A 13,815-nucleotide genomic window follows, 5' to 3' on the forward strand; every position below is an offset into this window, starting at 1 on the left:
TGTAAAGTCGTCCCATACCTCTCCAGCGGAAAGCAAGTAGTCCATAAGCCTTAGGAGTCCCTCTTCTTACTAAAGAATGGCACACCTCCAAGTCTAGGCAGGACAAGAGCTATGGGCAGGTTTATAAGCCTGCGTATGATGGGTGCATATGAAGAGGATAGTCCAAGTACTTCCTGAAAATGTGGAGGCAGAGCAAAGACTGAAGGCAGAAACCAAGATAGGCAGACTGTCATGCCCTCAGGATGGGGGTCTCAGAAGAGCCTTTTCTATCTTCCTGGAGGGCAGCATCCCCCTGGGAGGCCTTCTGCAGGTTTTTAGACAGCTCAGCCAGCCTCGGAAGGTGGGTGGCACAATCCTGGGATAAAATGCTCTTTGTTGTGTAGCAGTTTCCTCCAAAATTGAAACATTCCGTCCTGCAGGAGCTCCTTAAACAGGAAGGTAAGCAACTCAAGAAAGCTTTAGGAAGTCCCTGAAACTGACCAGATTCCCAAGGCTCCTCGCTGGCAGGGTAAACAACAAAGGCTTCAAAAGTTCTTCTCAGCTGCCTGGAAGAGGTTTAGAGCAACTGAGGCACCTGGAAGGGACCCTTCTCCAACATCTTGAGCTGCCTCAAGGATGAGCCATGTGTTTTAGCTTCTAGCTCTTGTGAGCTGTCACCCAAGACAACAAAAAAAAAGCTGGGTGTGTGGGCCTCTCAAGAGACATCTAGTAACGCAGATGAAAAGGTCATTTTCTGCTGTTTCTGGGGTATCATTGCAGAATATCAAGATACCCCATCAATAATGACTGAGACTATTTATATTGCAGCAGTCGTAGAAATGAGAGTGGACGTGGTTTATTTAAAAAACTGTTTCCTATATATCTATGAGTCGGAACATTAAGTCGTGTCAACTACAAATCACTGAAAATTATAGCAGTAATTTTAACCCTGAAACAACTACCTACTGGTTAAGAAATGTTATCACTCTATAAAATGATGCAATGTTAACCAAACTCCCAAACTATTTTATAGTTTTTAACAAGATTCAAATCTCACAAACCGCACCTCACAGGCAATCTGGCCGGAGCCTACACACTATAAGTTTCTTCCTGTTTCTTTCTTTTGATGCTATCTGTGGACTCACAAGAGAAATGGTTCAATCTAAACATCTCTGTACAGGATTCAAGGTGAGGTAGTATGTAAGTGGCTGTGACTGTAATACCCTGTACCCTGTGCAGGCTGAGTCAGCCACATTGCCAGCAGTAACTCCCAACCATGAATGGTGAATAGGAAGGAAAAGCTCTGCAGCCAACACAAACACTTCCTATTCAAACACAAAAGCGGTAGCTGGAGAGATGGCTTCACTGGTAAAGTGCTTGCCAGGCAAGCATGAAGAACTGAGTTCAAATCCCAGCAGTCACATGAAAGCTTGCACAGTGGTGCATATACGTTCCAGTGCTTGAGAGTGGAAGGAAGGAGAATACCTAGGGGTTGCTGGTCAAGATAGGCTAGCCGAATCTGTGAGTTCCAGGTTCAAAGAGAGACTCAAAAAATATAAGGCAGAAAGCAAGCAGTAAGGACAGATACTGACCTCTAACCTCCACAGGTGCAAGTGCACATACACGGGTGGACACATCCACACAAACAGGCCAGAGAGATGGCTCAGAAGTTAACAGCACCAGTTACTCTCCCAGAGGACCACTTTATTCCCAGCACCCACAGCGCAGCTCACTATCCTGCCTAACTCTGTAATTGCAGGTCCAGGGGATCCAGCGCCCTCTACTGGCTTCCATGGGCACTGCATGCAAATGCTGCACATCATTCACACAGGAAAAACACCTGGCACACATCAAATGATTTTAATTCTAAATTCTAAAGCAGTGTCGTCGATACAGCTCAGCAGCTGAGTACTAACCTGGCCTCCACAATCTTCAGTACCACCAAAAGAACATAAAACAATCCTATGACGTTTTGATGCCAGTATGGAAAAAATAAATAAATCCAAATTCTGAGTCGTGCCTAGGTTCTCCCCGAAATAAAAAGGAGTCCCAGTTTTTTATCTGAATTTGAATAGCAAAGTCAAAAACCAGAGTGAGGAAGAGCAGGATGCTGAGTGGCAGTGTTATTTCACTAATATATGGCTTCTTAGAAAAGAATAAATGACGCAATTAAAGAGATTTGAGACAGTGTGTCCTTCAGTGTAATTAGGGAAAGAAATACAATTCTTCCCCATCTCTCCAAAGACCATGTAAGTGAAGGACTCCCGAACTCGACAGCTGAAGGCCTCCCTCCTTCTCTCCCACTACAGTAGAGCCCATCTTAAATAAGTGTGGCCCGGGATTCGTGTCCTTCTGTCCTTAAATGTTCCATAGTGAAACAAAACTAACAGCTTCAGCCAAAAGCCTCACTGTTTGTACCAGGAAAGGATGGGGACTATTGAAAGAAATTCACCGTTTGTGATAAACTGCTGTCTTACAGTCACTGAGTGGGAACAGCTCCCAGTGGCGGACAGGAAGATGGGCAGGCATCACCAGAATAGTTCCATCAGGCAGCATCAACTATCAGACATTAACCTCACAGGACATTGCCAAATCTCAGTTCTCAAGCCGGAGTCTCTTTGCTTTCCAACCAAACCACAAGTGTATGAAATTTTTGCCAGTTCAAGATATGTATGTTTCAGTGAGGAAAAAAAATCTGAAAATTCAAATTATGCTTTCAGACTAATCAGGAGACCTGTCGCTTCGACCCAGTTTCACAGGCATCTGCCCTTACTTCTTCCTTCGTATGATGGCAGACAGACTTGAGTTCTGAAATATTCCTCTTGCAAAATAATCCGGAATGAAATTAATAAAAGGGAAGCATTTCTTCCTTGGTGCCTACCTTCCCTAGCGTGTAACTGATGAGCAGAAAACACTGAAATCGGAAGCATGGAATGTGTGACTTGCTGAATGTGGTGGCACATGCTTTAAATCATAGAACTTGAAAGGGACAAAGAAGACCACCACTAGTCTGAGGCCAGCCTGCTCTACATAAATAGTTCCTGGGGAGCCTGGGCTACATGGTAACATGCTATCTTCAAAAGCACACATAACCACAAAGGTGATCATTGGAATACATTAAGTTTATGGACCACATATTTAAAGTGCAAGGGGTAGTTAGATGTGTGTCATGTGTGTGTATGTGTGTGTGCATATTAAAACAGTCATCACAAAGTAGTTTTTATATACTTCATATCACATAGTTACCTATCTGTGTTAAAATTCTAATCTATCCTTATGATAAATGTCAACTATGCAAATATTGCCAACTATAGTCACCAATAGTGAATGTTGGCTCAAAATTCATTCATCTTGCAATAAATTCAACTTTCTAATATTTTCCGAATATTTCTGTCTCATCTCCATCCTCCCCCCCTACCCTTCCTAGAGTCCTACAATTGTAGGCTCCACATGTCAGAAGGTCACGTGGTAATTGTCTTTCAGTGGGAGCTTTTCATTGCCCCCCTTCCTGCCATCAAGCACGCTGGACAATCTATGCTGAAATTGTCAAAAGAGCCAAGAGTTTTTGCCTGTGTTCAGATTTCTAGCACCTAGCGGTGAGAAAGCGAAAGGAATGGCCAACTTCTTTCCGTGTCCATCTGAACAGGAGGAACATCTTTGCTTCATCCAATCTTTGCACCATCTTCTTTCAAGAAAATGTGTCAGAGGAGTTAGGGGAGGGTGGGAAGGGCAACTGGAGGAGTTCTTACTATACCTCAGAAGTGACAGCAAGGGGACAAAGACTGGGAAACCTTCCCCGAGTGCTGTTCCGTCACTTGACACCAGCACTAAGAGGAATGTTAGGAACACCTCCGTCCAGCCGCGGAAGAATAGAGTTGAAAGAGGTAAGAAAAGAAGATATATAATTCAGCTTGACAGACTTGTTTTTTTTTGACACGTAGCCTTGAAAAGAACAATTTTACCTCAGAACCTTGGCAAATGCAAACCGAGTTTTTGATAAGTTGAAACATGCATGCTCCTGAACACATGAAGAGAGGGTGAGGGAGAGAGAGGCCAGGTATCCGAGACAGGAAGGCTGTCAGATTTCTCGTTTCTGTGTCATTTCTGTTTAGCTGGTCAGATGAAAATTCAAAACCATATAATTAGATGGTTGTTTATACATGATTAAGCATGAGCTCACTGCTCTCCGCATGCCAAGAAGTCAAAGAGTGGTTAAGGGCAAGAAGGAATTATTAATAAAAGGAAATAAAGCTGTAATACATTTTTCACTTATGAATAAAAATAACTCAAAGGTCTCTAGAAGGGAAAATATCAACCGTGACTAGGGCAAGAAACTAGAAGACTTTATAGTGACCAGAATTTGAGAGATATAAAAGCCTAAGCCACTGATAAGAAAAAGCTCCAGTTTTTAATCCTTTTTCTTCTTCTTCTCATAAACCTAAATCACAGTGAGAACATAGAAAAATTTACCTGTATTGTATTTCTTTAGAATTATGGGAAATATTCAAGCAAGAACACTGTGTTCATTTATAAGCATTATTTGTTCTCTATAACTGTCCCTACCAGGAATTCTCTCTGGAGAGACCAAGAGCTGGCAGCCACTGTGGAAAAGGCCCGTGTTGTCCTTTTCCACAGTGGCAGAGTTTTTCGTCCCAAAACCAAATGAGCCATTGAAAGCAAAGTTCATCTGCGTAAAACCTTCACATATGAAACTAACGCAGAACTCCCAGGGCCCCCCAGAGAACCTGTGGCCCAAACACAGTCCATCAACTACTCACAGACCACAGTCCCAGACACAGAGAAGGGTAGTGGCCAAGTCTTTCAGATGACAAAGACCTGACCCATGCCAGCAGACTACTCTGCCTTAGAGCCAGAGCCCCCAACCAAGTGAGGAAACTCACCGACCAATAAACAACAACCTGAGGAGGACAGCCTGGCAAACCAGAACTTAGTCTTAGCGGTGATTCAATTCTTGCTTGCCAAGTGCTGAGCCTAAGTACTTGCGCACACGGCTACGATAGGTCGCCAAGACGAGGGACACACACGAAACAACCTAAAGAGAAAAGTCAAGAAAGCCCAGGGAGATGCAGCAACCAGTTCTTTAAGAATTGGGCTTAAGTGAACCTGATAGCATTAAAAAAAAAAAAAAAAAAAAAAAAAGCCCCAAATGCCTAAGGAACGTAAACACTGGCTTTTACAGCCTGATTCCCAGACCCAAGTCCCAGGTCACATCTGTCCCCAGCCTGCCAGAGACCTCCAGATTCTAACTCCCTCCACCTTTCCCCCTCCTGCCTCTCCACTTTTTCTCTTTCTTCTCACCCCTCTTTTCCAGGAGCATTAGCCAGTTCCGGTCTGACTCCGGAGTCCCTTCAATCACGTGATGTGCCTGCTCACCCACTCCTCAGAATGTGAGCAGAACACACCTGAATCGAATGGAAACTCTTAGGAGACCCGTCCTGAGACTGAGATGACCAGAGGACCTGCCTGAAAGGGCTTAAACAAGGGAGAACATTGCTCAATTCAAGTAGCAATGCTACCTCCCACAAACCACCTGTCGCATAAGAGATAGCTACTTTGTACCTGGTTCCTCTTTAAATTGTTGCCTTTCTTTGGACTAATTCAGTTCTTAGCCTTGCCGCTTAGTGTTAGAAGTCATCCAAGGCCGAGGGGGACATGCGTGTAGGCCCATAAAACAGACTCCTCAAGCCAACACCTCAAACATCCTTGTCTTTAGCGTTCGAAGGAAGTTGAAAAATCTTGCTAAATGAATAAGTATGGATTACTTGAAAGAGTTCAATATCTACTGTAGTTCCAGATAAGAAGTGTGATAATTCATTCCCAAGCAATGTGTGGCATGTAACTCAAAACCGTTTTTCATCAATAATTAATATTAATAATTAACAGGTATAAACAACAAAAAGACCTTTTGGAAATGTTTCGGCCGGGTCCTTTCCTCATTCCAGCAGCTGCCCGTTGCCCCTCTCTCCCCTCTCCGCAGGGTTAATAACTAACCCTCCCTCATCTCTGACATGCAACACTACCCAGCAGCAATCCTCCCAAGAATGCGTTCACAGACACCAAAGAATGAAGTCTTATCCAAGTCACCTGGGCCTGGCAAATGGAGTTCTGCGTTAGCAGCTGTGGACACAATCCCTAGCACTGGCTTCTCTTTCTCTGCAGCAAGGATGGAGCACTCCAGAATGCTCGCCTCCGACACTTCTTTATCAGATGGGTTCCCTTCTGTCTTTAATGCGTCTCATAAAGAGACTAAACCGTTCTCTAGATAAACAGCAGAGGAAAGGATAATTCAATAGCGCCTCTACAACAGGCCAGAAGGAATGTGTCAGGATGTTTCCGAACTGACACATAATAACAAGGCTGATTTACGGGGTACACTGGGATGCTTTGATACAGATACCAAGGCTTGACTTTGTATTCATTCCAAACAATGTTCCCTTTGACTTTTAAAAACTGCACTGCCCTTCTTTCTCCAGTTGACTGTGTGTCAAGTACTTCACTTCAATCGCACACCAAATTAAAAGCGTTTTCTCTATGCTTTCCAGCCAACCTACCTTAATTCCCGATACTTAAAACTTTTAAGCCCACTGCAATTAATCTCCTTTGGCCAGTCATTATTTCATCAAAATCAAAATGTAGATACTTCAGGTATCTACAAAATATGCAGGTAATATCTTCAAAAGTTTTAAAAAGTCAGCATCCCACATATTTCATATTTATAGCAAATAGGAACTGCAATCCCACGCCCCTTCCTCTACCTACCTTCATTCTATACATTACCATCACTCTTTATAAACAGTATCGGTCATCAGCAAAGGCACCTTGCGCATGCTTAAATTATTCATGCTCCTTAGCCACTGCACTGCAAAGTACTGGCAGTAAGAGGTCCTCCCACAGTGGGGTTTCCTCAGGCAGTGTCTGCTTGGGTACAGGTGTGGGTATAGAGGTGTTTACATCTCGCTGTGCTGGGGGTCTCAGAAGGCTGCCAGGCCTACTTTGCATACATTCCCAGGGCCACTTGCTCTGAGGTTTTATAAATTACAGGCAGCGTGCACATTCAGGGACTGCTAAGAGGCCGGCTACTGACGGAACACAGCCCGAGAAACAATGTCTCCCTTCAAGCGGAACTGCTGGTGAAGTCAGCCAGTACAGACCGGCAGGAACAATGCTGGGCAGGTCATTAACTTGCCTGGGTCAGAGCCGACTGCGGTGAGCTCACCCACCTTTCTGCAAGCCCCATTTTAGCTGCTGAGTTTATACAAATAAAACCCATAATTTTCTAATGGGTGAACTGGGAATGTCTTCTAAAATAGCTAACTGTCTGCAAAGCCTGCAGAGGACACATGGGGGATTCACAAAGATGCTTCTACAGTCTGTTGTTCAAATGTGCACTCAGCTCAGCGAGAGCTACGAGCCTCTTAAGTCGAAAACAGGCAGCCACATAAACATGGACGAGTAGGGCTTTTGCTTTTTTTTTTTTAAGCGAGATAGTTAATGCGGCATTAGGTTCTCTCTCTTTCTCTCTCTCTCTCTCTCTCTCTCTCTCTCTCTCTCTCTCTCTCTCTGTCACAGAAAAGACTGAGTTAGTTGTTAACTGTACCAAGAAGTTAACATTTAACCCTAAGGCTGGGAATGCCTGACCATCCAATTCTCCCTCCCCCTTCTTGCTATAGAGAAAATAGCTTCAGGAAAAAAATCTTACTAATTACGGCTGATTTGGGGGTGAGGTCTGGCTGCATCCGTTTCCTTCGGCACTCACAGCCATATCTAACATCTCACTACAGCCCCCCCCCATACACACTCCTGCTGGGGCCCTCCTGAATCTGTGGCTAGCCCATCCCCAATTCCTCCATAGTCCCACCAGTGAAGAACAACTATTGTCACCCCTTCCTTGTAATGAGTTTTCCAGGTTCCTGCCTTGTATTCCAAGTTCAAAGTGCATCCCCCCCCTTCTATCCCTACATAGCACTGTTTTAATATATCTTTTACTAAGGTATTGATCTACTGCACAGAGCTCTATGTTTCCTTCCCCCTTAAATAGTAGGTAGATGAGAACAGAGACTATGCATAGTCTGCCCACAGGGCTAAATTCCCACTCTCCAACCCCTGGTCCAGGCCACAGCTTCCTGCAGAGGACAGACAATCACTAATATCCGTGTTCAGGAGATGGCCAGCCCATGCCTGGAGCATGTTTTAGTACAAGTCAATGAGCAGAGGGCAAAACGAGAATGAGATTTTATTATTTAAAGTGGTATGAAAAATAAAAGTCAAATGGAATGCTGGCTGAGACACCCAGTGGGGGTGGCACAGCTCTGGGCAGCCTCTTCTAGTTACCCCAGCCATTTCTAACCTCACTGTGGCCGTCATTCCCCACAAGCGCACTCCACACCTCAGGAACCCACAGGTCCCACTGATGCAGCGCTTTCCGAAGCCTTTGACTCATCACCTGTCCTGTGAAGCCCTTTGTGGAAACAGGCATGAAGTGAACCTCCCTGTCCCTTTCCCTTCTTAACAGAGGACCCACAGGGGACGTAAAGAAGTTTACTAGCTGGCAGCGTATGAAGACATGTTCTAATAATGTAACTTCTACCAACAATAATGGTTCATTTATGTGGTAAAAATAAGAACTGATGTTAGCAGAAGGATTGCTTGATGGCTCTCTGCTTTAACTAACTCTCCAGCTCTCAGGGTTATCATCCCGTTGCGCAGAGGAGCAAGCCCAAGGCTCAGAGAGCGCGGTACTTGCTGAGAGTGAGAATTTGAAGCTATCTTAGCTATCTTAAGGTTGCCATTGCTCTAATGAAACACCAAGACCAAAAGCAACTTGGGGGAAGACAGGGTTTATTTATTTTAGTTTACACTTCCACATCACTGCCCAGCATTAAGGAACTCAAACAGGGCGGGAACCAGGAAGCACGAGCTGATGCAGAGACCCTGGAGGGTTGATGCTTACTGGGTTGCTCTTCCTGGCTTGGTTAGGCAGCTTTATTTTTATTATGTTTTGTTTTTTTTTTTGTGTTTGTTTGTTTGCTTTTCGAGACAGGGTTTTTCTGTAGCTTTAGAGCCTATCATGGAACAAGCTCTTGTAGACCAGGCTGGCCTCAAACTTAGAGATCCGCCTGCCTCTGCCTCCTGAGTGCTGGGATTAAAGGCGTGCGCCACCACACCCAGTACACCCACACCTCCGTAAAGAACCCAGGACCACCAGTTCAGGGATGGCAATGACCACAATGGGCTGGGCCCTCCCTATAATCATTAATTTAAAAACCGTCCTGCATGCTTACTTACAGCCTGATCTGGAGGTGTTTTTCTCCACTGAGGTTTCCTCCTCTCAGATGACTTTAGTCTGTATCAAGTTGACATGAAAAATAGCCAATATAGAAGCCGAGTAGCCCAAGTGTGAAATGCATACAAATTTGTGTATGAGCCAAAATTCTGACACAACTGAACAAGCACCTCCATGTGGAAAGGGCGGAACGTAGTCAGAACCCCAGGCTTCTTGGAGATAGCCCAAACACACTCAACCTTCAACCGGCAGCTTCTATACATGGCCAATGGAGCAGCAGGGAGGATCTATGGTATCAGGTCCATAGACAGATTACCACAAGTATAACCCCTGCAGAACACGGTGCTGTCTAGTATGCAATCTACCTTACTTTCGGGAATTTCCGATACATGACGCCACATTTATTTCTTCATTCATTCACTCGGAATCCAACTGCCTCGTGCCAGTGGTGAAATAAGTCAACAGAATTATAGCATGAAATGATTAGTAAATAAGGCTTTTTTTAAAAAAAAATTGTTGGGATACCAATGGGAAGAGGTGGTGATAGAGGGGGCGGTGGTAGTGGAGGAGGAGGAGGAGGAGGAGGAGGAGGAGAAGGAGGAGGAGCAGGAGGAGGAGGAGGAGGTCGTGGTGGTGGTCATGGTGGAGGAGGTGGTAACGATGATGTGATATTTAGAACAGCCCATGAAAATACACATCCTCCTAAGTTTTTCCAGAGAAAAGACTTGCTCATTCTGGAGTCTTGAGCGTACACAACTTACAAGGATTCAGCACCGTACAAACATCTATGCCACATGCACACCCCTGCACGAACACAGTCAGTGTACCAAGCAATAGTAAGAAGTAAATAGAAGATACTGTTAATCGAACAACTTCCAATACAAACCTGACCTTTTAGAAAACCAGTTTCTAAACCGGTCAACATAGCTAGAAAACACTACATGTACAGCCAGCCTAAAGGTCCTTTAAAAACTTCTCCCTCCGCAAGTTCTGTATTCACCGTGCAGAGCTACAGCTCTGTAACAGCAAGAGTAGCGTCTGACCACTCAGCGCCTGCCCCTGGCCAACAGCAACATTCTTGTCTTTCACTATCCAGCTAAACACTACCACGAGGAAGACAGAAGCGTGGGTACAAGGGTAGGCCGGCTTAGCAGTACAGAAGCCAGAAGACCTTGCCACAGCAAAGTCACTGAGTCCAATTCTATCTGCGGCTATGTCACTGAATGAATTTGGCCGGATCACCTCAACCAACTTGATGACATCATATAGCTAACTAGCTAGCTCCTGGCCCCATAAGAACCCAATGCTCAACAAATGCTAATTTCCCTTCATTCCTGCAGTTCACATCTGAAAAACCTTAGACTCTCATAACCTTAAAAAACTACCTTTAAACTAGAATTAGCAAGAAGAAAAAAAAAACAATTATAAGGGTTTCCCTATGAGAAACAGATGTGTCCCTGCTACCATTAGACTCCAAATTCCAAATGTAATGTACCAGGAAGGAAGATTAGCTACAACATATACAACTTCTTTGTTTAACAGGCATTACAGCGCAAATACACAGAGTAACCGCCTAACCAAATAATTCATAGCAGAGCGAGTCCGTATACAAAAACCCAAGTTCCCTGGCACCCACGGGAACCTGCTTTCTTCTTCTAGATCCTGCCACCTCTACTGGTTGCAAATTACAAGGGGTTTACTGGGGCAAACACTTTGGGGGCATTAAAAACATCTTTCTCCACCGAAACAGTGAAGAGAGCAGACAGTTGCATCTACCTAGCAAGCGTGGGTTTAGAAGTGTTCGTGAGGGGGAGAGAGCTAGCGGAGGAAGGGCAGGAGTAGAGAGGACGGGATGGGACAAGAGAAATAGTGCAATAGCAGAGTCCCCTCCATCACAGCTGTGTCTGAAGATCAGTCTATTTAAGAGTACGCATGCGCTCTCAAAGGTGTCCCAGAAAGATTTCTCCCTCCTCCTTTGGTCTTCAAACCCAAAGAATTCAAAGCCTCACTCCCCCAGATCAGACAAGTGTCTGCCCCTGTAGAGGCAAGGGGAACTGAGATTGCTTTGCGTCAACATTTCATAAGAAGATATCCAGGGCGAATTTACTCCTATGTTCTTAAACCTGGAGTTGGAGTAGAACCGCAGGCTTCAGCAGAACAAGGGCAGGCTTCCTCCTCTGCCAGATGTAAATGTACCACGAGCCAATGCTGAGGTTACTCGGGAACAGCAAGCCCCTTGCTAAGAAGCAGAGAAAAGGTTTCGTTTGAGCATATCAAACTTGACAGCATAATTTTTTAAAAAGATTTCCATCTCAAAGGAAGTTTACAAGCAGTGGGCGAGGCTAGAGGGCTCTTGTTTCCTGGCATCGTAAGAACTGCAGAACAATCATCCAATTAGCAGTTACAGACGGAGGGAATTCCTCTGCATTGTGACCTCGCTTCCTTTGTCTTTGCGCTAAAGAAAAGCTCTGCCTTCAGGCGTCTGAAATAATGGAAGTGCTCCTCACTGTGTCAATGAGTTTGGACGGAGCCCCCTGGCACGGAGACCTCGCCTGGTAATGAAGCATCAGAAGCAACTGTCCCTAGTTAACCTGCTCTTACTCCAGCATGCACAGCCCTGGTAGAGACAGAAAATGGGCATTTGGGGTGAAGATGCTCAGTCCTCCTTAAGACAAATGCTTACTCATAGGCCTAGCAAACTTAGAAACATCACATAACATTCAATTCTGTTCAACAACTCCTTAAGAGATGCCCGGTTTTTACATGGTTCTTACATGAAAACAGAAACCAAGAGTTTCAACCCCTCCCAAAACCTTTCTCTCACTCAGTCCACCCACAAGTAACACAGATCTCTCCATAGTCATCAGAACCTCCAATGTGACATCTAGAAACCCGACAAAACTTTTTCTCCTCTATCCTTCTAAGGACACACCAGACCCCAGAAAACAGAACTGCAGCTCAACCACAGAAAGAACTTTCTAGCAATCAGAAGGGATAGGGGACTCTGTGCAGCATGGAGCTCCTAGCTTTGGAAGAAGTCAAGGCAGGACCGGCTGCTGAAGATGCAGCGAAAGAACGCAGGATGAAGGAGAGGGAGGTGTCTAGTCTGCGGCGCACTCCTGCTTCGTGTGGAATGGGGATGGTGTAAACAACTGCTCTAACCATGAAGACAACGGATTAAATGGTTACCAAATCCCTTCCAGCTTAAACATTCTCCGAAGAAGCATCGCATTTACTCTTCTTGTCCAGTTAAATTTCCGAAGAGCCACCTACCCAAACAACCCAACAGGATTTCCTAAAATTGACTATAAAAAATAATAAAATTCAATACAGTGACAGGGCATGACATAAGTGACATGAACAATAGGTTTCTCATATACTATCAATTATAGATTTCAAAAACATAATTCCAAAAATGTTTAATTCCCAGGAACAGCATGTAATATAAGCTCCATGAAGACACAACTATAGATATATACACATTCCAAAAAGTGGAAAATAAAAATAGCAATCTATGTTGATTCTTCCAAACTATCTTATAGTTTAATGCAGTCTCAGCTTCTGCGTTACTGATATTTAATTACAGGGAGGTATGTTGTATGTCACAAGAGGTTAAAAAGGACTCCTTAAACATTAACACAGAACAGAATCGTAAGAGCATGGCCTCAGATACGCAGTAATCAGCACACGAGGACGTTACAAACTAATAAGGAAAGGGATCGGTAAAAGTGGAAGGGCAATCGTGTGGTACAGCTTAAGGGGAAAATCAGAGTTAATTTTATACTTACATTATAAATGAGCTGACCATCCACTGCTGTGGTAGATGGAAGAAGGCCACTCTGTACCTTAGCATTCTTAAAGCATTAACCTATTGTCTTCTATGGCTCTCGGGATTCCATGGTTCTGTGGGCTGCTCCAGGACACTGACGTCACCTGTTAGCTAAGGCTGCAATGTGAAGGCTGGATGGCTATCTAAAGTCTCTCGCTTCTCCCTGCGGAGGATGCTGGGTGTCAACACTGGGTTCGCTTTGTGCCATGAGTGGGAACACACGGCCATGGCACCTGACTTGGGCTTCTCGGGGCACGGTGGCAGATTCCCAGGGGTGGAAGCAGAACCTTGCACATCAGTTAAGAGCCATGCCGAAGGGGCTTGGGAGTTGGCTGACGTGGGGAATGAAAGAGAGATGGCTTGGTGGGGGACAGGGCATTAAAGCGCTTGCTGTACCAACATTCAGATGTGACCTCAGAGTCTCAACGCCCATCTAGAAACTGGCTCCAGCAGCCTTTACCTGTGAAGCTCAGAGCTAAGAAAGCAGAGACACATAGCGGCTGGGGGACTCACTGGACTGCAGTCTAACTGAAACATGAGCTTCTGATTCTGTGGGAAATCCTCCTTCAACAAGATAAGTAGAGAGAGATAGTGCAAGATACCTAATGTTGTTGACCTTTGCCCTCCAAATATTCAAGTGTGGATGAGTATGTCCACCCTCATGTACCCCCACACAACATTAAATACAGGCAAGAGGCACAGA

The 13,815-nt window shown here is 44.8% G+C and overlaps 1 protein-coding gene across 6 annotated transcripts in view; it reads right to left on the reverse strand.

Moving 5' to 3' along the window:
- Glis3 (GLIS family zinc finger 3) overlaps positions 1-13,815 on the reverse strand; it is a 425,456-nt gene that overhangs the window by 296,874 nt on the left and 114,767 nt on the right. For 2 of the 6 annotated variants that reach the window (XM_050159574.1, XM_050159550.1), the window contains exon 1: positions 6,760-7,070. The exons of 2 other annotated variants lie outside the window; for them this stretch is intronic. Coding sequence is in view for 1 of the 4 variants with exons in the window: in XM_050159543.1 (XP_050015500.1) it covers positions 5,299-5,317 (19 nt within the window). In the remaining 3 variants the exon portion in view is untranslated. Of the gene's footprint in view, positions 1-5,298; positions 5,446-5,559; positions 6,441-6,759; positions 7,071-13,815 lie in introns of those variants that run through there. 2 more of the 6 variants (XM_050159558.1, XM_050159543.1) reach the window with 2 other exon arrangements.

This window comes from Alexandromys fortis, unplaced genomic scaffold (genome assembly GCF_014885135.2).
Source record: "Alexandromys fortis isolate MF-2015 unplaced genomic scaffold, M_Fortis_MF-2015_v1.1 scaffold_10, whole genome shotgun sequence".
Taxonomy (NCBI): Eukaryota; Metazoa; Chordata; class Mammalia; order Rodentia; family Cricetidae; genus Alexandromys; species Alexandromys fortis.